Below are 23,424 nucleotides of genomic sequence, written 5' to 3'. Positions count from 1 at the left end.
GCTAACATGTTTTTGCACCGATATTAAGCTTTTGGGCTTGAGCTGTGCTCCAATTATTAGAGAGCAGGAGGGGACCTAATGTGGGATCCTCCCCCCTCCTCACCTCCTATTACAGAGTGCTTGCACCTTTCTCTTGCACAACTGGTTCCATCCCCTGTTGGAGACAGGATCCAGGACTGGGGGGACCTCAGGGCTGATCCCATCTGGCAGTCACAGGGTTTGAGATCAGGGTGAACAGAGAGAGGCTGGAGTGAGCAGGGAATGGAGGCAGGGCTGTGGCTGGGGAAGGGGGCAGGCTCCCTGGCTGAGGCTGGTCTCTGAGGGTCAGTGTTTGGGGACTGGCTTTGGCTAGGAGGCATATATGGAACGAGTTGCTGCGCCCACAGGGAGCCCTGGAGAGAGCTAGCCCAGTTACAGACATGGGACAGAACTGATCACCTCCATGCTCCACGGGGTGGAGACAGAGAGCAGCATTGGGGTGGATTATCCTTGCCTTCCTGGGATGTTTGCCCTGTTGCTATGGGGCAGGGTGCAGCCAGGTTCCTGGGAGGTGAATGGGGCAGGGACAGCAGAAGGGGAACAGCCTAGTTCAGCCTTTGCTTTCTGCTCCCTGCAGCAAGTTTGATCTCTACACCAAGTGCAAGGATCTGCCCGACGTGATGCAGCTGAAGCCGTATTACCAGTCCCTGATTGACAAGTACTGCCCCGGCCAGCTGTACTGGTGACCCGCTGAGCAAGCACCCACCTGGCCCCGAGACAGCATCCCCACCCAGTCCCCTACCCTCACCCAGCTGGCTGAGCTCAATCCCTGAGCACAACAGGAGCCAGCCTTTAGGGAACAGCCGCCTTCAGGCCTGGCCCTGCATTCTCCCACCGATCAGCCTGCAAGGAGGTCCCCTAGAGCCGCTGGGCTGGGCTGCTGGGGGATCCAGGCACCCCGGGCCGGGGAAGGTACATGCGGGTGGAAGCGGTGAGAGGAGATGGCTCCATTTCTCATTCTGTTCCCCACTCCAGCTTGCGGAGGCCTGGGTACTTTACACAATGCCACATTGGCAAAGAGCAAGCTGCAGCCACCCACTCCCCCCGCCCTGGCCCACCCCCTGCTTAGAGACACCGCTTCCTCCACGAAGCACCCCTCCTTTGCCCCTCACTCTGCCCCTGCACAAACCCACACACTCATTATCAAGTGGCTGAAAGCCCCCGGCGCAGCTCAGTTTCTAGCCCCCTGCAGCCAGGGCGGGGTACGCAGGAGCAGCGCTGCTGTGTCTGATCTCCCCTTCAACCAGGGCGCCGCTGTGCTGGGGGTTGTTTTCAGAGCTCAATAAACAGGTTGTTAGCATACATGGTGCTGGACCTGTCCCATGCACGCTGCAGAGCCCTGCAGAGCTAGCATCACAGCAAAGGGGGTAGGGAGTTAGGGTACTGAGCTGATGCTGGCATGCTGGGGGCACCTGTAACTCATCGCCCCTGGCCTGGCTCTCCTGCTCCTCCTAGGGGGCAGCCGCCACCATTGCCTCAGCATCTCTGCAACCAACTGCCTGCCCCCACCCTTCCTCCTTCGCTACCAACACGCACCCTGGCCTGGCCCCCAAAGCTCCAACACAAACTCAGAGCACCAGGGCCCAGGCTGACCTGCTCCGAGCTGGCTAACAGGCCGCAGCACAGACCCTAGCCTCCTCCTGCCAGCTACTTTCTGCTGCTGCAGTAAAGAGCAGCAGCAGCTCTTCTTGCTGAACCCCTTTGCCTGGGCTTGACTCCTCTTCTCCCCCCGCTTCTGATGGCAGGGACCAGTGCCCTCTTGCCTTTACCATCTACTCAGACCCAGCCCCGCTGGGCTCAGCCCAAGGCCCTCGTGCAGCTTGCCTCAGCACCTGCTCTCCGGGCCTGCACACGCAGCATCTCCTCCTACACCAAGGCTCCTTTGTTCACCCCAGGGATGGTTCACATGGTGGAGAGCTTGGCTTTCTAAGGGGGCAGTGAAGGGCCCATGGCCCCAGGACACAAGCTGGGCCGCTTGAAGCCATGCAAGAGGCTAGAGCTGCAGAGAAAGGCAGCTGGCACTATCAGCAGCCTGCAGGAGATGGTACGGGGAGGATGTAGGCCTGAGAGAACAATAGAAACAGGTCCAAAGGCCAAAGAACACAGAGGCTCTGCGCTGAGTCCCTGACCAAGAAGGGGCAGGAGGGGAGGGTGGCTTTTCATAGCACAGTTGCTGTAGCAGCTGCCTCCCGTGTGGGCTCAGCCTTGGAGCCCAGCAGGGGAAAACATGAGCCGTCTCCAGCACCTCACACTGTTACGCTAGAGGTCAGGCGGCTCTATGGCGAGGATGGACAGGGGAGGGGGGGGGGGGCACGGTGGTGTCATGGAGACAGCTAGGGCAGAAATCCTGGTACCACAGCTTCAGGGGGCAGAGCACACAGGGGCTAGGCCAGATCAGCCTGAGCCAGGCAGCTGCCTTGCAGTTTCTGCAGCCACATTTCCAGGGCCCTGCTGGCCAAGGATCCGGGCCTCAACATTCAGAGGAGGAGGGAATGTGTGCACGCACCCACCACGTGGCCCCGGGGGATTAGTATTACAACCTGGGGCAGCCTGGCAGGAACTGTCAGCCCATGCCCTATGCACCCCAGCTCCTGTCTCAGGCTGGATGCACTGGCTCCTGGGTGAGGGGCTAACCATCCCCCACTCCTGGAAGGGAGGCAGGGCTGGAATGTCAAAGGCTTTATTTAGAAAGTTACAGGAAATGTCTCCGCTCCATTAACAGCTGCTGGGAAGCACGTGCCAGCCAGGCTCTGTGCCCAGGGAGGGGCCAGGGCAAGCGAGACAGGTGCTCATGCCCCTGAACACGATCATGGGATTGCCCAGCAACCCTGGGCAAGCACAGCAACCCCCACCCCCCCACAGCAGGCTGGTACAGGAGGGGGCAGCATTAAGGCAGTAGTGGAAGGGGAGAGGATGGCATGGTTTCTATTGGGCCTCCTGCCTGCCTGTATGAGCACAGTACTGCTGTCCCTGAGCACAAGGGGAAGGGCTGGGCGTAGCTGGAGCCTGCAGCTTATCCAAGCTGGGCCACGGCTCCTTGCCTAAAGGCATCTCTGGGATGAGATCCAGGATTCCCACCCTGCCCACTTTACAGTGCCCCTAGGAGCTGGAGATCTGCCAGGTTGGGGCAATTCAGCCCCCAAGAGCCACTGGCCATGGGGGAAAAGAGTATGTGGCTCCTTGCCCTGGGTCTGCTGTAGGGATCCCCGTTACCAAGTACCCAACCCCAGTTCTCTTCTCAGCTGTAAGGGCCAGCTCCATGGGCAAAATAAGGCCACTGTTCAGCAGCAATAACCGGGAGTGCCCATGGCACTCAGGGGCAGCAAACTCCCCAGCGGGGAGGGAAGGGACTGACCTCACCGGTGTCCAGAGACTGCAGTCCTAAGGGAAGGGGATGACAACTGTTGCTCCACAGAGCAGGGTGGGTGAGGGGTAGGTCAGGGCATGGCCTCTCCTTGGGCAGACAGGGATGTAAGTGACATTCTACACCTTTCCTGAGCTGGGGCAGAGCAGCCTCCCGGAGAGCAGGCAGCTCCACAGCTCAAATCCTCGGGGCTATGGGGGAAAAAGTCCAGGCCAACATGGAGCCACTAGGGGTGGAGGCTGATAACCAATGGGCCCCCACGGTAAGGCCTGTGGCCGGAGCAGACAAGATCCATTTGCCGTATGGTTATGGAGACAGGAGAGCTAGGAGGAGCCATCAGAGTGGAGCCAGGCAAGGCGAGAGCGGCAAGTCCAGAAACAGGAGTTTAGAGCAGAGGTGATATCAGTCATTGCCTGGAAGAAAGGGGTGGGGGTCTAGGGCTGGCACCTCCGGGGCTACTTCTTCTTCTTGGTGCTACGGAGGCTATCTGAAAGGGCATCTCCAGCCCCTCTGGCTCTGCCCTCGACCTTCTCCTCTGCCTCCTTCTTCTTCACCTGCCCATTCTTCTCACTGCCCGCATGGTCTCCGTCTCCCTCTGCCACATCAGGCCGCTTGGAGCCTTTGTGCCGGCTGATGGGGGCGCTGCCCAGTGTCCTGCTGCTCAGCACTCGCAGGATGCAGATGGTGGCAGCAGTGAGGTAGAGAGACCACACCACGGCAGGGCCTGTGTAGGGGCGGCTAAGCTCCCGGATGAGTTGCAGGGTCATGGGCAGGAAGGCATCCGTAGGGCGCTTCAGGGGCGTCTTGTCCTGCATGCAGAGGAAGAGACAGATGCAGATGCAGTCACAGAGCTGGGCTGTTGGAGCCCTGGCTGCCCCACCAAGCCTATGGGTGGTCCCTGCTTCGGGGCAGACAAGCCTCTCTGGAGCCACCCACCACTAGGGGCTCAATTCCTCCATCACCACTTCGCTGAGATGCAGTGCTGAGTACCTGGTCTTAACACAGGGCCATGACATGTCTGTCCCCACTGCTAGGGGGCATGTGGGGCTCTGCTGCTCAGAAGTGATTCCAAGGCAGACATACAAGGTGTGTGCACACAGGGGGACACATTGCAATCCAACCCCATGGCAGGCAGCCCTCCCTGCTCCAAGAACACTCCCCCTGGAAGTGCCCAGGAAGTGGCCCAGGCCTCGTATGGCTCACAGCCTAGATGTGGTGTTCTGCCAATCCTACCTTCAGCCCGTACTGATTGAGCATGGCCTCCAGATTGGGGTCTCCCAGGAACACAGTGGGGTAGAACTCCTCCACGTGCTGCCGCCGCCACCATTGGCGGGGGAAGCCCCTGCAGAGAAGGGAGAAGAGGCAGGAGTTGCTCAGATCAGCCACGCTGAGCGGCAGGTGCGGTCCCAACTCCCACTCCTGGAGAGTTTTCCTGACAGCACAGCCGGCCCTGCCCTGAACGGTTATTGCATAAGGACCAGAATATTCCCACTTGCAGAAGCCAGGCTGGGAGGCAGTGGCCTCCGAGTGGTTAGGCCCTCTGCAGCCAAGAGTCTCCCCACCGCGCACACAGGACAGATGCCAGTATTTGCCCAACTCTAGTTCCATTATTCACCATCCCATTCCTCACATCCTAACAGCTTCTGACTGCAGCTGCAGTGCGTAGACAGCTGTCACCCAGTTCCATCTCAGGGGCTGACAGTTCATTTAGAGCCTTTCCGGTTAAGTGATTAAATGTTTCCCTCCAGCATGCATTACTTCACATTTAACACTGAATTGCATTTGCTCGCCTCTTGCCCATTCCCCTGATTTGACTCGGTCTCTGGAGTTCCTCACAGTCCTCTCTGGTCCTGACTAACCTAAAGAACAGAATCCTCTGCAAGTTTTGCTTCCTTGTTGCCACCCCCTTCTCAGATCATTAACATGTTAAGCACCAGGGAATGCTGGCCATGGGAATAAGCAGCGCAGGGTGAGCCCTGGGGACAGTGGGCTGTGCCTGCTGCTCAAGCCAGCTCCTCATCCCCTCAGATGGAGGCTGATGGCGAAAGGTGCTGGCGTCACTCACCCGGCCTTAGTGCTCTCCGTGAACCAGTACTTGTAGAGCTGGGCTCGGACGTAGGCAGGCGGCCGTGAGCTGAATGGGTATTTAGTTTCATCAACCTGTACCAGGTGGATCACTGCCAGACACAGAGGAGTTAGCGCAAGGCCCCAGCACACCTTTACCCCAGGCTGCTCCTCCTGCCCAGCTGCATTAACACCAGGCATCAAGGCCATGCCGCGGGCCCCAGCCTGTGGAGCCTGGTGATCTCACCAGAGTCTCAGCTCTCACATTAGGGTTTCTAGCTCTCAGTGCTGCAGAGAGAAGCTTGATGGCCACGACTCCAGTGCAGCCAATGCAGAGGCCAAGCGCTCCAGCAGGAGTGAACTCCCACGATGATGCATGGGGCAGCTAACTCCCTGCCCTGTCACTGTGGGGACCCCAGCAGGAGGAAGAGCAGAGCATGCCTTACCACCGCACCCCAGCTGCTGGGCTCACACGGGGCGGCCCCTGCTGCCATCCCAGTTTGCGCAGCTTGCCAGGTTTGGGCAGGGCTAGGGCTGGGACCACCTTAGCACAGGCATGCTCTGGCTGCACTGCATGGCACTGGGGAGGCAGGGCAGGAAAGCAGCAAGGACTCAGAGCGCTGGCCAATTTGAGGCTAAGAGGCAAGCAGGGAGTGGTATGGAAGACACAGCTCTGTTCATGTCAATCCTGACCCAGAGTTCCCCCTGCTATCCCAGCCCTGGACTTCTCATGCACGCAGCTCTGCTGGTGCCCCCAGCCCCAACCCACTGAAGTGACTAGCTCCGTCGACAAAGCAGAGTAACACCCACTGCCCAGGGCACCACGTGAATTTACTGGGTGGGCAGGGTGAGGGGCTGATCACAGGGTGAGAGCGCCCACCCCGAGCTCAGCCTGGGACACAGAATGGCTGGGCATGCATGGCCCCCTCACCTTCTTTCTTGCCCTGCAGCAGGCGATAGACGAAGCTGGTGAACCAGGGGCTGTGAGCGTGATCCCCCAAGGCCGCAAACCACATCTGCCAGTCGAGGCGGGGCTGGTGCGGGGCCACCACAGGAGGCCCTGCGCTGATGTTCCCTGGCTTGTACATGAACTCAATCTCCTGCAGGGACAGAGGAGAATGGGGCAAAGGTGCCTCTGAACTGCTACCTCACCCCACATGCAATGGGGCTCGAACATTCTGGACCAACATGGTTGGAATGAGGATGCCACCGGCAACGCCCCAAAGCACTTTACAGCATCACTGCCCCATTCCTAAATGCAGCTGCCTATGGGGTGGAACACAGCAGCTGTTTAACAGCACACAGCACCAACACAGCAGTTCAGGGCAGGAACTGAAGGACGCCACATCTAGATGCATGGGGCCTTAGACCAGAAGGCCAAACTGCAAATGGGGCTGACAGCCAGCTCTTGCTGGGGGAAAGGGGGGCGGCGCTCATTGATGGCCACATGGCACAAGCAGCACCTCCAGAGCACGTCACTCCTGTTCAAGCCCCAGGGATGGTCACCTCCTCTTCAGGGAAACACGGCCACCTGGAGCCGCAAGGGGTCAATGGGGCTAACTAGTGTTTATTTCACTGCTGATGTCCAACAGAGGCTGGGTCTCGTGGTTAACCTAGACTCCCCCTCCCCACACATCCCAGACGTATCCCGCCCCCTCCCCCCCCTTAGGGAAAAGCTACAGCAGCGGCATGAGATCACTGGCAGGGCATAGCAGCGAGTTACCGTCCAGTTCTCCTTGTCATAGCTTCCTTCCACCACCACCTCTGGCCGGCCCCCGACCCCCGTCATCCTGCGGAAGAGCCCGTATGAGTTCACCAGCTGGTAGCGGTCAACAGCACTGAACATCCGGTGGATGCTGGGCCACAGCTTCCCATTCGACTCATACTCTAGGTAGGTGAAGGGCACCTGGGAGGCAGCAGCAGAGAAGAGGCCGGCTTAATCACCCTGTGCAATAGGCACCAGGGAGGGGCGATGCAGCAGAGTGGGCCAGTTCATCTGCTGGCCCTGCCCAACTCACGCCAGGAAGCAACCCTGGCTGGTGTCTGCAGCAGTCAATATCCAATGCTGTCCACCCAAGCCCTGAGGATAGTGCCAGCCAATGCCCAGAAGATGGAGCTTTACCTTGACCTCAGGGCATGACTAAATCACCCCTGCAGTTACCCAGCCAGAGTATCTAACTCCCTGTTACCCATGGTGGGGATTCTGTGGGCTGGTCACATACTATGCCACACAGCATTTCCCCAGACCCAGCCAACCCTCCAGCACCAGTGGCCCTTCCAAAATTTGAGGCTGCCTTAGAGACAAGCCTCACCAGCGGGGAGAGCTGCCAGGACGCAGCCTTGGCAGCGTTCACAGCTTTGCTCCCCAGCGCAGGTTGTTCTGCCCGGCTGCATCGCCAACGTGCTCCCCCTAGCAGATGGCACTGCCCTCTACTACGCCTCAGGGGATGGGCCTGGGTCCAGTAGTCCGAGCCTGCAACAAAGCTAGAGCTGCAAGAGCTAGGTAGCGTGATCCGATCACCCGGGGCTTTAACCATGCTCCTGTCCCTCCCGCATCCTGTATGTCTTCTGACCCAGAAGGCCCCAATGCCTTGAGGCAGAGCCTCACCCTGAATTGTAATGGATGGTGCTCAGTCTCCACCTGCCTTCTCTTTTCCTGAAGTGCCCACAGCACCCTGAACCCTGCCCGCCCTCTACCAGCCTGGGCTCCCTAGAGGGTGGCTGCAGGAACCAGGCACCACCCCATGCAGTGACCCTGCCTGGCCTGTACTAGGTATGGAAGGGGAGTGACTAGCCAACCGCCAATCCCCATATCACACAAGACATGATAGGCCGCTGCCCCACACCATCCCACCCACTCACCAGGCTGACAGCAAACATCCCTGCTGCTGCAGCAGCGAAGACAGCCCACTGGAGAGTAGCCCAGAGCTTCCAGGGAAAGCCCCGGACGCAGGCACACCTGTGTGGGAGGCATGAGAAGGACAGGTCAGCAGACAGGGCCAAAGTCCCCCATTAGCCACACGACTGGAAGTGAAGCACCACTGAACAGCAGAGCTGGGGGAGGGGCTGCAGACTTTGCCCCACTTCAAGAGGCCCAGGCTGCCAGACGACACCGCTGTACGAAGGGTTTGCCAGCCGCAGTCCTTAGCTGTGCTCTGGACTAGAGACTTTGCAGCAAAGACAACTGGAGTTTAACTTCAATCCCATCCCCAACCCCTTAACCCACAGAAGCGAGGCTTTTCATACGAGTTGCTGGCCCAGCAGGGGGTACAGGCTAAAATTCCAGTTAGTGCAACTCATCAGCTGCCAGCACAGCTGTTCTGCAGTGTACTGCAGGCTGCTCTCCTTGAGTGCAGGTAGCCCACCAGTGCCTCTCCCCTGACGCCCATGTGCCCAAGAGGGGCTGACAGGCTCCCCCACAATACCCTCAGAGCTAACTGCAGCACTAGGAACCCTGGGAAGTGCCCCAAAGAGCTGCACTCATGTGCTGCGCCACGCCAGTGTAGACAGCAGCGAGTGCTTTAAGCAGTGTGGCTGCTCTCACTCGAGCCAGGATAACTGGAGAGGGGTAAGGAGAGTGTAGACAACTCCAGCCAACTCTGCAGGGAAGTCTGACCCTGTGGGGCCCCTGAGGCTGTGGGTGAAGGGTTAAGCATAGCAGCGCCTCATCAGCCCATGAGCCAACCTGACAAGACTCTCCCAGGGCAGCCAGTGGCTACAGCATGAAACTCGATCTGAATGCAGTGTTCCTGCAGACCACGCCAACAACCAGGAGCTGTGGGGATCCTGGGATCCCCCAGGCAGACAGCCTGCCCCACTGATCTGAGGGGTGCCAATTCCCTCAGACCTGCTGTACTCTAGCTCCAAGTCAGGAGTAATCAGATCTGTGCATGGATTGGCTGCATTTTTCTACCACTCCAGACCCCATGGCTGCACCTCCGGGGCAGTTCCCCTCAGCTTTAGGAGGGGATGATACAGCAGAGAACTGATGCTTGCCACAAAACCCCTCCAGTTCAGAGGCACAGCAAGCAGCAGAGCCTGCCCCTGGAACAGTGACTCACCTGTACATGGCAGAGAGAATCTCCCAGGCCAGGGAGAGGAGGCCCAACCCCACTAAAGGGAAAGTCACTGTCTTCAACCACTGGATGAAGTCATGATAAGTGAAAGCTAGAGAGGAGGGGTAAAACCACAGGAGTCAGATAGTGTCTGGGCAGGGAAGGGGGGACGCACAAATCACCCCTTTCCTCCAGGAAGGAGTGCAGGTCATATGACACAGAGGCACCGAGGGGTGTCACTGTTAGCAACAAGGTGGCTCGTTTTGAGTCACTCAGCCAAAGTCAACAGGCTCACCAGGACATGGACCAACTTCACCATTGGGCGGAGTAAAAGGGTCGGGGAGCCAAGTTGCACCTGACCTGAGGGAGGCCTTGCCAGGATGCTGCCTGGATGGTAGCTGGGTCAGGAGCTGCTCAAGGTTGTGTCCTGCTAGTGTCACTCTTCTGGCTAAGCTGCAAGGCCCAGAGCGGATCACAGAAGAGATGGGATACCAGCCAGAGGGCACATCAGCACCCAGCTGTGGGCTGTGCATGCTGTCCCACCCTGCAGTGAAGGGAGGAAGCACCACACCTGTTTTGGATTCAATGAGCTGCTTTTCCCAGTTGAAATGCAGGCCGAAGTCCTGGATGCTCCAGTAGATGAGTAACCCATAGACAGTCAGCTCCAGCAGCGTGGAGAGGACAGACAGCAGGCTTGGAGGCCAGGCTGCAGGGTAGGGGAGGAAACAAGTGATGTTAAGGGACTGAGTGGAACTGATGCACAATGCTGTCTGCCAGAATCTGATCAGAGCCTGAAACAGCTCCAAGGGAAGCATAATTGTGCCATGGGGGCCTGCTCAACTATTAACTTTGAAACCCAACAATGGCAGTTTGAGAGGCACTGTTAATCATAGAATCCTAGAATATCAGGGTTGGAAGGGACCTCAAGAGGTCATCTCGTCCAACCCCCTGCTCAAAGCAGGACCAATCCCCAATTTTTGCCCTAGATCCCTAAATGGCCCCCTCAAGGATTGAACTCACAACCCTGGGTTTAGCAGGACAATGCTCAAACCACTGAGCTATGCTCCACATCCTTCAACAGCCACCTCTCCAGATCCAGCAGCTACCCCAGATATAGCAAGGAATCCGTTACTTACAGCCAGGCACCCAGGTACCACAGAACATGCTCCGAGGAGCAAGTCTGGGATGCACAACTTAACACACTTAAAACCGCCTTCACCAAGCAAGGCCTATCCACCAGAGAAGTATATTGCATCATGGAACAAGCGACACTAATAACCTGAGAGAACTTGCTTCAATCGAGAAAAACACCCACTGACCACACACCTCTAGTTGTCACCTACCACCCCACACTGGAACTTGTACTGGCACCTAATAATTACTACCCTGACTCGATTGGGACCCCATCCTAAAAGAAACCTTTTCCAACCCCTCTCTTCTAGCCTTCAAGCATGCACCCATCATCATCAGAAGCAAGTTCCCCATAATTGAGGGCACGCCAATTCAAAGCGGCACCAGACCCTGCCAGAACAGCTGCAAAACCTGCAGTCATATCTCCACTGCTACAATGATCAAGACCCTATGCAGGCCTATTGCAACACATGGTGTACCTCATCCAGTGCATCAAACTTCACAACAGCTATCACGACGTTCTTGGATGAGCTCATGCAGAAAAATGATAAGACAAAACCATCTTATCACCAGAAGTGAACATTTCTCACAAAGTGATCACTCCACACCTGAGCTCTCAGTCCTTGTCCTCAAAGCACCTTCCAAAGATGAGCCTGGGAGAACTCTGCTGAACACTAAAAATCATGAACTAAACAGACACACTAATTTTAAGTCTCATTACAACAATCTGTGACCTAACAAATCTTTTCTCTTATGACTGAAGGGTGTTAACGGCCCGCTGCACCTTGGTTTCTTACGTGTGTTAATTCCTTATGCTAACGTTTAGCTGAGACACTGCGCATGGCTACACTTCGGGTATGTCTACACATAAAACGCTGCTGCAGCTGAGCTGCTGTAGTAGCTTTAGTGTAGACACCACCTACGCCAACAGGAGGGCTTCTCCTGCCAGCATAGGTAACCCACCTCCTGGAGAGATGGTAGCTAGCTGAATGGAAGAATTTTTCAGTTGACCAAGCACTGTCTATCCTGAGGGTTAGGTCGACATTGCCATGTTTCTCAAAGTAGGATTTTTCTACACTCCTGAGAGATGTAGCTTTGCCAATTCAAGTTCCCGCTGTGGACCAGGCCTGAGTACCTTTTGAGACCTGAACAGCTGGGGAGGCTCAAAAGCTTATCTTGTATTGAACCAGCTCCTGCTGTTGACAGACATCATCTCACCCACCTTCTCTCTCACCATTCTTTTAGCAGATGCATGCAGCCAATGTGCTTCTCCCACAATTCCTGCCTACCCCACAGCACCCCTGATTGTCTCAGTGCAGCTGTGTTTATTAGACCTACAGCCCCCTAAAAGTTAATTATGGGACAGTTTAAAATAGCCCAGCTGAGTCTGCTGCAGGATCTCCTGTCTGCACCAGGGCGCTGCCCCCTTGCTACAGGGCTCAGAGCAAGCTCCTTGCACAGCACATGGGACTGATCACCGAGAATTCTGCCAAGGGCTCCCCCTCTGCCACTTCTGGATCAGCCCCAGGACCTGCCCACCCCCAGAGCAGGACCCACCTCACCCTGTGGAACAGCTTGAGCCCAGGTGAGCTGAGACCACAGCAGAGCCCTAACCCACACAGACTCACCGCTGGTGGGTCTCCTTTTGCTGCGCCCCAGCCCCAGGTGCTCGTCATCCAGCAGCGAGAAGCACAGGACAATGGTGAGCAGGTTGAAGAAGTTGTAGTTGCCTGTGATGATGATCAGCAGCTGGAGCAGGACCTGCGGAGGAGGGCAGGAACTCAGAGTCATGGCTTGGGTCCCATCACGGCATGAAGTGCAGGCCTGTCATCCCCAGCACCTCCCTTCCTGAGCCCAGGGACAAAGTGCCAAGAGAAACACCGAACATCCCTTCCCATGCACCCCCTCCCAGGCTCCCTGCCCAAGAGGCCTCCACTCTCAACATTCCCCCATGGAGGGGTCCTGCTCCCTGTAGGGGAGCTGCCCCACACTGGCACTGCCTGCCGCTCAGCCTAGGAGGCAGCTTGTAGACTCCAGAGGGTTAACAGAGATCCACACAGCAGCATGACCATCCTTCTGGCTGGCACCAGCAGCCAAAGGGCCAGGACCGTGGCACGAGAGGAAGGTATCCAGGGGAGAGGTGAGGGGGACCCTCCCTGTCTGGCCTTGCAAGGCAGGGGGAAATCCATCTTGCTTGTAAGCTGCACCCTTCAGTCTGAGGCTCTGCTGCCCTTTGCCTCCAGTGAGCAAGGCAGGAACACCTCCTTCTGGGCCCAGAACTTGAAGGGTCCAATGTCACTGGCATTTGACCATTGTGAGCCTGCAATGCATGATGGGAACAGACTGCTGGGATGCTCATTTCCATTGTATCCCCCTTGGTCTCCTGTCCCCTAAGTCTTATACCCGAAAGCGAGATCTGAACTAATGGCTCCCACTGGACAACACGTGGGACAAGCACAAGGCCCCCGAACTCTCTTTCCTGCTCCTATCCCCAGAGGCGCATCCGAAGTCTTCCGGCCCTCGCTGGCTGTGGACGTACCTGGCAGTAGAAGGCGAAGAGGCGGAGGCGGCGGATGGGGGAGAAGAACAGCAGGGGCACAGCGATCTCGATGACGTACGTGGCCACTACGCTGAACTTCTGGAACCACACAGGGAGCTGGTGGGCAAACCAGGCGGCCGGCGTAGGGATGCACTGGGTCTCGTAGTGATAGGTCAGGGCTGCGTGGGAGAGAGCAGGGTCAGGGCCATGAAGGGATGCATTAGACACAAGCAAGGAAGGAGGAGCCAGTGCAGGGTAATAACTGGATGTGCCTCAGAGAGCGGGAGAGCCAGGACCATATGGGGACAGAGGCCATGCAGGGATATGCAGAGATGCTGGAGCAAGCTGCACACAATATTAAGTGCTGCCCTGAACAAGTCACTTGGGCTGCACAGCAGTGCATTTGCCATGAGACTTGGTGCAGGAAACCCTGCCAGTGTCTGGAAATGGGAGCATGGCCTAGTGGGCTGAGCACAGGGCTCGGAGCCAGGAACCTCTCTCTCATCCAGGCTCTATGGCCCACCCAACCTGTAGGAAAGGGTCAGTGACACTAACTCACCCCCAGGGGTGCTGGGGAGGAGCGCTTGCATGGGTTGAGAGAGCAGCCACAGCGATGCCGCCCCCACACTGTGGCCATGCCAAGCCCCTCACCTGTGAGCCCCCACCACGTGGGGCAGCGGCTGGTCAGCTTCACCACCCCCGAGGCGAACATGAGGCGAAAGAGCAGCCAGCGCATCAGCCAGAAGGTGATGTTGTCATGTGGCCGCCAGGCTGTGGAGCGCCACTTCAGTAGGTGCAGGGGGGCCACCAGCACGGCCAGGAAGCCTGTCTCCAGCAGGAGGCTGTCCCTGCAGGGAGCACACCACACAAGGCATCAGAGAGAGGGGCCAGAGGCTCCCTGTTTGCTGGGGCCAACCTCCCCTCAACTGTCCTGGCCCCGCGGGTGCCTCATAGAAGCCCCCTCCACATGCCTCTTTGCCTGGCAGCCTCCAAGAGGCCAGGTCTGAAAGGTCACGGTCAGGCTGCTTCAGCTGGCTGCAAATCGTTTCTAGCCACCTGCATGCGGATAGCATGCATGGCTGCACAAGAGCGCTGACCACCCAGACTGCTCCTACAGAGTGCCCATGTCCAGGGGTGAGCAAGGCACTAGCAGGGCTGTACTGCGACCAAGCCCCCAGAGGCTGCAATGCCGGGCACAATACAGCTGAGCTGCAACCTCTGCCTACGTACAGCCACGGGGTCACCAGTGACTAACTGTCACCGCGATGAGGCACCAACCCCATTTGCCCACCACCTGTACACAACACCCTAGGCAACCCGGAGTTTGGGCCCTCCTGGAGGATGTAGCAGTGGCCATCGCTAGGGTAGACTCTCCAGGCTTAGCTGGTGATCCCTCTTCCCCAAAGGGGAGGCGAGCTTCCCCAGCTGATGGTCTCAGGTACCACTGCAGAGTCAGTGTCTTTCTCCTGCCTTTAGCATGTTACTGGAACCGTTTTTGAAAATAGGACAAACTGTGGCCCACTCCCCACAATGCCTGTTTAAATGGCCCCAGCGAGCATTCATAGGGAAACAGGAGTCCCACAAACCTAGACATACAGCAGCCATCTTGAAAGAGAACGGCCACCTCCCCCCACCCCAGGAGCACGTGGCAGGCGGTAACAGTCAGAACCAGTTCCTGGCACACCAGACCAAGCATGATTTACAAGTTGGATAGTTCCCAGGAATGCTCAGCACAAGAGGCCTGCCTGACTACACTGAGTTAGGACAGCAGTGTCCAGGCAGCACGGTGCAGGGATCTGTACTTCAGTGTTGCTTCTCTGAACTGATTCAGCACAGCACAAGACTTGCCACTCTGAACCCCTACAGAGCTACAGTGCAGCCACACAAGAGGTCATGTGAACACCTGCAGGATAGAGCTGGGGCTTCCACGGCCCACCCATCGGGGGCCCATCCTGCCGGGGAACCAAAGCTGTGCTTGGAAAGGGCTGAACGACCCAACAGGAGTGGCCACGTGTAAATCTGGGGAGACGGAGTCACTTACCATTGGAAGTACAGGAACACCTGCCCCACCTGTGGGGAGAGGGAGCACAAGGGTATCAACAGGTGACCCAGGGTGCATTACGGAGTGACAGGTACAAATAGGTTCTGATCACAGGATCGCCCCATTCCGGTCTTCTCTATCCCACCCAAACTAGAGCGGAGAAGAGTGCAAAGAATCATGGGAAGACAACGCCTTCTCCTGGGCACATTTCAGGTAGCAATGCCAGCTCCCTTGTGGCAACAGGCCCCGATCCAACCCCTGGGAATTGAGACCAGGCACTGTCACACAGCCAAGAGCTGTGGGGCCACGGTAAGGCCCCAGCAAAATGCCTGGGTGAGGGGAGGGGTGCAAAGACAGAGGGGGCGGGGAGCTGGGACACATCTACGTCACGTGCTCCAACAAGGCTGGATGATGCTGGGAGCTACTGCACCAGCCTCCTCTCCGGAGAGTCTGCTTCAGGCCTCGCTTGTTCCAGTGGGATGGGCTGTCTGGGTCAAGCCTGGCACCCAGATGATTATCCAAGGAAGACTCAAAGGACAAGGGACTGTGGGTTGGGATTGAGGGGTAGCAGCAGAACTGGGGGAGCCCAGGGCTGGGCTAGCGGGGGGCTGAGAGTCAGGATTGATGGGCATTTGCAGCTGAATCTTGCTTCATACCAGCCTGCACTATGGCTGCCTCTAGGCCTGGTGCTATCAGCGTCTCACTCCCACTAACGCTTTAAGCACGCTCAGAGATCAGGGCAGGACGATCAATACTGACAGTGTAACAGGCTGACTCCAGAGGCCAGCTCCTGACTCGCCCACAGCTGTGGACATGCCAACACTATACTAGAAACGCAGGGGATTGGATTACTGCCAGATTCTGAGTCAGTGCTGCTCCAGAGGGGAGGCGCCCTAGAGACTCCAATAAGAGGAATGATGTTTCTCTCCAGTGTCACCTTAAAAGGGAAGAGGCAGCAAGCAGAACATCCCTAAAGCCAGGAAGGTGCTAGCGGGCCTGCGTGAAAGGGAGGCAAGACTCCTGGCAGAGGCAGGGGATGGTCCTCCCAAGCCTCTTGTTAGGATATAGATATTCAGGCCTGTCTGTAAAGGCCTATACGCTAAGAATTTAGGTGTATTCTTATCACTTAGATAGTTCTAGAGGTATAAAACAGAGAATCAAAATCACTGTCTGCCAGTGTAAGGGCCTTCCCTTACTGTGACAGTCTGAGGCCCTGTTCTTAGGCTAAGGCCTTTGGCTAAGCAACAGAGGCAGCCCTAAGCTGGGAAGCAAACAGTCACCTCCTCACATTCCAAACTAGTCACATTGAAATAACATGCTATTGGGCTGTTAGGAATACAATCCTGTCCTGATAATGCCTGTCGCCTCCAGAGAAAGGGAAGTGCCTAGAAGATGTAAAAGGAAACTTAGTTTGATAGCATCCTGTCTGGCAAGAACTCACTTATCCATAGCTGGGATGTGAAATCCTCACTTCTGTATTGTTTTGTCATTATAGTTCCCACTTTGCTATTGTCTGTCTGTATAATCTCTGCCTGGTTCTGTGATTGTTCCTGTCTGCTGTATAATTAATTTTGCTGGGTGTAAACTAATTAAGGTGGTGGGATATAATTGATTACGTAATCATGTTACAATATTTTAGGATTGGTTAGTTAAATTTCAGGAAAATGATTGGTTAAGGTATAGCTAAGCAGAACTCAAGTTTTACTATATAGTCTGCAGTCAATCAGGAAGTGGGTGTGTGTGGGGGAAATGAGAACAGGGAATGGGGTGGGGAAATTGGAATCATGTTTTGCTAAGGGCAGGAATGGGAACAGGGACACAGATGTAAGGCTCTGTGGTGTCCAAGCTGGGAAGGGGGACACCAAGGAAGGAAACTGGAATCATGCTTGCTGGAAGTTCACTCCAATAAACATCAAAGTGTTTGTACCTTTTGACTTCGGGTATTGTTGCTCTCTGTTCATGCGAGAAGGACCAGGGAAGTAAGTGGGTGAAGGAATAAGCTCCCTAACACCTCGGCCCAGAGGTCACTGCCCTGGGGACAGAGAGGGCCTCTGAGATACTGCACCTAGCAGACCAAACTCCATCAGTTTGGAAGGTAGAGAGCACCTCCCCATGGCCCTGTTTCAGAGGCAGCTACCGTCCCAGCGAAGAGGACAGTCCAGTTACCTTTGCTTTTCCTGGCTACACAAAGCTGCAGCCAGGATACTTCACTCCCTCTGCACAGCTGGGGACAGCACTCATGGCCACAATAAAAGCTCCCCACCCTGTCCCCTTTCCACACCTACCACCGCAACAACTGACAGGGCTGCTACAAGCTGTGGGTGGTTTGGCAGAGGTGGCTGCTGGCATTAGAGTACTTTGGTCAGACTGAGCCGAACTGGAGTGGAGCTCTTTGGAGAGGCACAACCACCCAGCAGGCTCTCAATGGGGACCTGGCTGGCTGGCACGGGGCCAGAGCCCTATGTGGGGGTGAGTATAACATCAGCACAGTGTTAGTGCTGGAGCAGGCTGTCAGCACTCACTGCTTGGTGCACACAGGGATACCAGACAGGTGTACGGATTTGGGGAGAGCACCTAGGATGCAGCGATCCCAGATGGCTGGTCTCCTTAGTGTCCCAAACTGACCCAACTAGCTCCACTCTCCTTCACCGATCCCTGCAGGAATCACTTCTGATTGAGATCTGCCAGGAAACGACTCCCGTCTCAGCAACTGGGAGAAGCTCTGTTCTGATCAGAGAGATCAGAGCCAGCAATTAAATGCAACGCACTAGTATTAATGCAGTGTTAAGGCCAAAACATCAAACACTCAATAGCCAGGATATTCTGAAAGCTAAGGTAGCAATGACAGGGTTAACTCAACCACGCTGCCTACGCAAGGGAATTCAGGGTATACAATACAGCAAGTGCCACCTTTTGCATTTAATTCATCTGGTGTGAGAAGGAAGAGAAACCATGCTTACAAACTGCCAGGATACCTGACTCTCACCACAAGTTCCTCAATAGGGAGCTATGGGACCCAGGCAGCCTGCAAGCACCACCAGCAGATTAAGATCCCTTAAGTGTGCTAAAAGTATTAGGCACCACTATGCTTGTGTGCAATATCCTGTCCTCAGTGGTGGTGCACTTAGCGAAGTGATTCTTTGCAAACCTGGCTTGCTTTGGAGAGCTAAAAGATTTGGGGTTTTTGTTTTTTTGAAGAAAAGTATAGTGTGACGTTTCTAGCCCAAGGCATTAAGTGAGTAAAATTCCTGCTAAGAGCAGGTGAGAATGTGACATACCCACTTCCCAAGAGGCTACTCCAAAGCCCAATCAGTAGTCACAGACCAAATATGGAGAATTTTAACCCCAGAAGGAACTGGGGGGACATTATGGAACCACCAGGAACAGGGGCAGGGATGGAGACTTGAATTCAACCTGAGATGGCAAGACCAACACCTGCTATGGAGAGAAAAATCACCCACCCCATCGCCCTGGGCAGAGGTGAGGGAAGAGGACTGACAGGAGGAGAGCTGGGCTGCTTTAAAGAGTGAGAAGCTAAAGAAGAACAGCAGGGAAGAGGATCAGGTGAACAAACCCTGCCCCAAGCACGGATTCTGCTAACCCACTGCTCTATTAGGACCCATGCTACAGGTGGGTGCAGAGCAGCAAGGAGGGCACTCCCACCATGTACCTGTCACAGATGAGAAGTCTTCCCCTGCCCCCACACTCCAAGGGATTGCCTCTACCCCCAACCATGTACTGCTCCATCCACCCCCCAGTGCCCACATACCTGGTAGAGCGAGAGGTAGAACACCCAGAGCAGCAGGAAGACGAGGCTGTCCCGCAGGGGCTCAAGCACCAGGGCGCCGAAGGAGGTCAATATTCCCAGCAGACACAGCAGCTCCATGCCCTGTTCCGTGTCCAGCCCCAGGTGTGGGCCAAACCACAGCAGCGTTGGGGAGTCCCGCAGCTGCTCCCAGAAGCCCTTCCCGGAGACACGCAGCATCTTGCGGGCTGGCAGGATGCCATCTTTCCCATAGAGCCCTGGGGGGAGGGGGGGGGGAGAGGAGACAAGAAAGAAAGTTGTAACCCCCAGCAACCTCTCCCCCCAGGTAACTATCCATCCGCTAGAAACATGCGGTCCTCCCTTCCCAAGGGACACCCAGCCTTTCTGGTGAGCAAGTTTGCCCTGGGAGGAGGTCCCACTGAATACCACCTTCTCCAGGATCAGAGGAACAGAGCTAGGTCCAGAAGCCTACCAACAACATTCAACCCTCCATTGCTGCCACTGAGCCTGGGAGAGGGAATGAACATACCATGGGAAACATCCACCTGCAGCTCCTGGGGTGAACAGCTGCCTAACGATCCATGGCCATAGCCTGCAGGGCTGCCCACGTGGAATGGTTACAAGGACTCTGCTCACCAAGCAAACCAGGCCTCTGCCCAGCCGACTGGGGGAGCAGCTGCAGGAGAGCAGAGTGATGCACATTCCATCCTGGTGGGCCCAGCAGCATGCAGAGGTATAGCAGCTGGGACCACTCACACCTGTTGTAAGGGCCCAAGCACACTGTACTCAGCACAGCCTGGACCCATATGTGATCAAGGCTTTAAACAGACTTGAAGCCTTTTAGTTTTTGCCGAGCAAGGGCTCTCTCTCCTTCCCCAGCCTGCAGGGTACGCTCCCTTGCGGGACGTGACTGTTTCAAGGGCAGGGGCCCAAACTGTGCCACAGCCATCTTCTTTCACTCTCTAGAGCAGCTCTGGACTCATGGGGGTGGGGTGGGGAATTATCCTCTCCCTGTGGATTTTAGGGGCCACTCCAGATTTAGAGATGCCAACATCAGAAAGACCCCCCTGCTATGCTCCAGCACAGCCTCAAACTAGGGAGATTAAAAGCCCTGCTCGGAGTGGCTAAGCACTTGGCCGCTCGCCCGGCTCCCAGCCAGCAACTGGCAGGAAACAGAGAAAAGACTCTCAAATAAAGTGGTTAAACAGAGGCTGGAAGTACTGGGCAAAGGGAGGGACCAGCTGGGCAGAGCAGAAGCTACTTCCTCTTAGTCCCCAGGAAGAAGGCAGCAGCTGGAAGGCCTCGAGGAACTGCTTCCCAAGGTAGCGGCACAGAACTCTGCACCTGGGATCAAGCACAGCCTGTATTTGCAGGCACAGCTCGCAGGGAGAGACGCAGCAGCATGAATGGTGTGATAAGGAGTAGGGTAGTGCAACTGGGAGCAGGGTAGCGCAACTGGGAGCAGGGTAGCATTCTGTGGGCATGGGTAATGTATACAGAAGAGAAGGGTAACGGGAAAAGCTATCAGGAGGGGGGTACAAGGTAAAGAAGGCACTGGGAGGGCACTAGCCTACAACTCAGGGTATCCTGGTCAATTCTCAGCTCAGCCAGACTTCCTGTGCAATGCAGTCTGTGTCTTGGGAGGAGATAATATTGTCCTACTTCAGAGTTAGGATTAAATACTAGTGTTTGAGGGGTACTAGCATAGTAGGGCAATGGGGACTCTATGCACACCTAGACAGAACCCCCTCATCCTCCACCTGGTCTCACACACCTCAACCCACCACTTCCAGACACCAACCAGATCTGGTCCAGGTGGAACCAACTCCTATTGACTTCAGGGGAGCTACACCTGCTTACACTGGGGGACAGGGGGCAGGATTTAGTCCCCACAGAACACCAGATGGAGGCAAGTTACATACCTTGGCCACTTAGCCATCGTGGGTCACTGCTGAATGAGGCCCTTCAGCTGGGAACTGCTCTGCTCCCCCTCACCCCAAAACAGCAGGAATCAATGAAGTGTAACAGAGGTTTCCCCCTCCCCGACAAGGGCCTTCACTGCCCATCCTCATGCCTTGGTCCAGGAGCCTCACTGCACTGAGCCAATCCTCCCCCAAGGAGCTACTGACTTGTTCCCCTTGTTTCCGCATTACCCGCCTCCCTGGTGTTTGGAGTCTCAGGGTGGCATCTGACCCTGCTACAGGCAGGAGACCAACACATCCTGGGGCGGGGGGGGGGGGGGGCGGGGAATAGCTCAGTGGTTTGAGCATTGTCCTGCTAAACCCAAGGTTGTGAGCTCAATCCTTGAGGGGGCCATTTAGGGATCTGGGGCAAAAATTGGGGATTGGTCCTGCTTTGAGCAGGGGGTTGGACGAGATGACCTCCTGAGGTCCCTTCCAGCGCTGACAGTCTAGGATTCTACGTCCTACCGCTCCTAGTTCATCTTCGGCCTCTCTGTCTGCTGCTCCTCTTCCTCCTTCCCAACCCCACCTCCAGGGAGCAGCCCAGAGCACCAGCCTTGGCCCCGCCAACTCCTGCATCTTTCCTCCCCTTTGCCCCAACGGCATCAGGGCCTGACACAAGAACCAACAGGAGCCACCCAGGCCATTCGATGGGTTTCTCCGCAGGCGATGAGATGACTGAGGTACCACAGCCCGTTCCCAGGGAACTCCCCGCCCCCCGGTGTGGGGGGCTGGGACCCCTCGGGGTCTGTCATAACCGACACCGTGTCGCCGAACCAGCGAGCCCCTCCCCCCGAGGTACCCCGCCGGGCCGGGCCTGTGTCCCCCTGGGCTGTGCTCCTCCCCCAGCCCCTCCCCCTGCGGTACCCCCCCAGGTCCCCCCGGGGCTGCGGTCCCCCCTCAGCTCCTCCCCCCGTGGTACCCCCCCGGGGCTGCACTCCCCCCTCAGCCCCCCCCCACGCAGTACCCCCCCCGGGACTGCGCTCCCCCCTCCCCCTGCGGTACCCCCCGCGCAGTACCCCCCCCAGGGGCCCCCCCGGGACTGCCCTCCCCCCTCCCCCCATGGTACCGCCCACGCCCCCCGCGCAGTACCCCCCCAGGACTGCGCCCCCCAGCCCCTCCCCCCGCGGTACCCCCCCGGGGCTGCACTCCCCCCTCAGCCCCCCCCACGCAGTACCCCCCCCCCGGGACTTCGCTCCCCCCTCCCCCCGCGGTACCCCCCACACCCCCCCCCGCGCAGTACCCCCCCAGGGCCCCCCCCCGGGACTGCGCTCCCCCCTCCCCCTACAGTACCCCCCACACTCCCCCGCGCAGTACCCCCCCAGGGGCCCCCCCGGGACTGCGCTCCCCCCTCAGCCCCCGCGCAGTACCCCCCCAGGACTGCGCCCCCCCCGCGATACCCCCCCGGGGCTGCACTCCCCCCTCAGCCCCCGCGCAGTACCCCCCCAGGGCCCCCCCCGGGACTGCGCTCCCCCTCCCCCTGCAGTACTCCCCACACCCCCCCGCGCAGTACCCCCCCAGGGGCCCCCCCGGGACTGCGCTCCCCCCTCCCCCTGCGGTACCGCCCACGCCCCCCCGCGCAGTACCCCCCCAGGACTGCGCCCCCCCCGCGATACCCCCCCGGGGCTGCACTCCCCCCTCAGCCCCCGCGCAGTACCCCCCCAGGGCCCCCCCCGGGACTGCGCTCCCCCCTCCCCCTACAGTACCCCCCACACTCCCCCGCGCAGTACCCCCCCAGGGCCCTCCCCGGGACTGCGCTCCCCCCCTCCCCCCGCGGTACCCCCCCCCAGGGAGCTGCACTCCCCCCTCAGCCCCCGCGCAGTACCCCCCCAGGGCCCCCCCCGGGACTGCGCTCCCCCCTCCCCCTACAGTACCCCCCACACTCCCCCGCGCAGTACCCCCCCAGGGCCCTCCCCGGGACTGCGCTCCCCCCTCCCCCCGCGGTACCCCCCCCCCAGGGAGCTGCACTCCCCCCTCAGCCCCCGCGCAGTACCCCCCCAGGGCCCCCCCCGGGACTGCGCTCCCCCCTCCCCCTACAGTACCCCCCACACTCCCCCGCGCAGTACCCCCCCAGGGGCCCCCCCGGGACTGCGCTCCCCCCTCCCCCCGCGGTACCCCCCCCCAGGGAGCTGCGCTCCCCCCTCCGCCCCAGGCCTCGAGCTCGCGGCAGGCCCCCCCCCCGGGACCCGTTCCCCAGCCCCCCGGGACCGCCCCCGGCAGCCCCGCCCTGACGCCTGGGGACAGAGCCCCCCCGGGCCCCCGCCCCGCACCCGGTATCTGCAGGTAGAGCGAGGCGAAGGCGGCGACGTAGACGGCGGCCAGGCCGCCCAGCAGCAGCTGCCGGGCCAGGCGCGGCGGCTCCCCCATGGCGCGAGCGGCGGCGGCGGCGGCGGCGGGACCCGGCCTCCGCGCGCCCGACACGTCCCCGCGGCCCGCGCGCCGCCCCGCGCCAGGGGAGACCCGC

The 23,424-nt window shown here is 58.1% G+C and overlaps 2 protein-coding genes and 1 long non-coding RNA gene across 6 annotated transcripts in view; 2 read left to right on the top strand and 1 right to left on the bottom strand.

Annotated features, from left to right (window-relative positions):
* Positions 1 to 5,153, top strand: part of MIOX (myo-inositol oxygenase) — a 25,891-nt gene extending 20,738 nt beyond the window's left edge. The window contains exon 10 of the mRNA XM_073328994.1: positions 617 to 5,153. Within this exon, the coding sequence (XP_073185095.1) occupies positions 617 to 725 (109 nt within the window). The 3' untranslated portion in view covers positions 726 to 5,153. The remainder of the gene's footprint in view (positions 1 to 616) is intronic.
* LMF2 (lipase maturation factor 2) lies at positions 2,704 to 23,388 on the bottom strand. Of its 4 annotated transcripts, none has more exons than XM_073328990.1 (14): positions 23,231 to 23,388; positions 19,003 to 19,256; positions 15,234 to 15,262; positions 13,844 to 14,040; positions 13,193 to 13,371; positions 12,282 to 12,414; positions 10,094 to 10,228; positions 9,529 to 9,634; positions 8,330 to 8,426; positions 7,191 to 7,373; positions 6,399 to 6,567; positions 5,469 to 5,580; positions 4,637 to 4,745; positions 2,704 to 4,212 (listed from the first exon to the last, which is right to left on the bottom strand). In XM_073328990.1, the coding sequence occupies exons 1-14, from the start codon at positions 23,325 to 23,327 to the stop codon at positions 3,859 to 3,861; spliced, it is 2,154 nt and encodes a 717-aa protein (XP_073185091.1). In that variant the 5' UTR covers positions 23,328 to 23,388; the 3' UTR covers positions 2,704 to 3,858. The 4 variants fall into 4 exon arrangements, with proteins under 4 accessions (XP_073185091.1, XP_073185092.1, XP_073185093.1 ...); XM_073328991.1 differs by lacking the exon at positions 23,231 to 23,388 and adding an exon at positions 20,922 to 21,765; XM_073328992.1 differs by lacking the exon at positions 23,231 to 23,388 and adding an exon at positions 21,381 to 21,765.
* LOC140905525 (uncharacterized) lies at positions 7,191 to 17,167 on the top strand. The gene is made up of 2 exons (XR_012156877.1): positions 7,191 to 7,358; positions 10,965 to 17,167. It is a non-coding gene; the product is annotated as an uncharacterized lncRNA (long non-coding RNA).
* Positions 23,389 to 23,424: the final 36 nt, after the last annotated feature.

Source organism: Lepidochelys kempii, chromosome 1 (genome assembly GCF_965140265.1).
Source record: "Lepidochelys kempii isolate rLepKem1 chromosome 1, rLepKem1.hap2, whole genome shotgun sequence".
NCBI classification, from domain to species: Eukaryota; Metazoa; Chordata; order Testudines; family Cheloniidae; genus Lepidochelys; species Lepidochelys kempii.
Note: the sequence above shows the minus strand (reverse complement) of the source record. Positions and strands in the feature narration are given on the sequence as shown.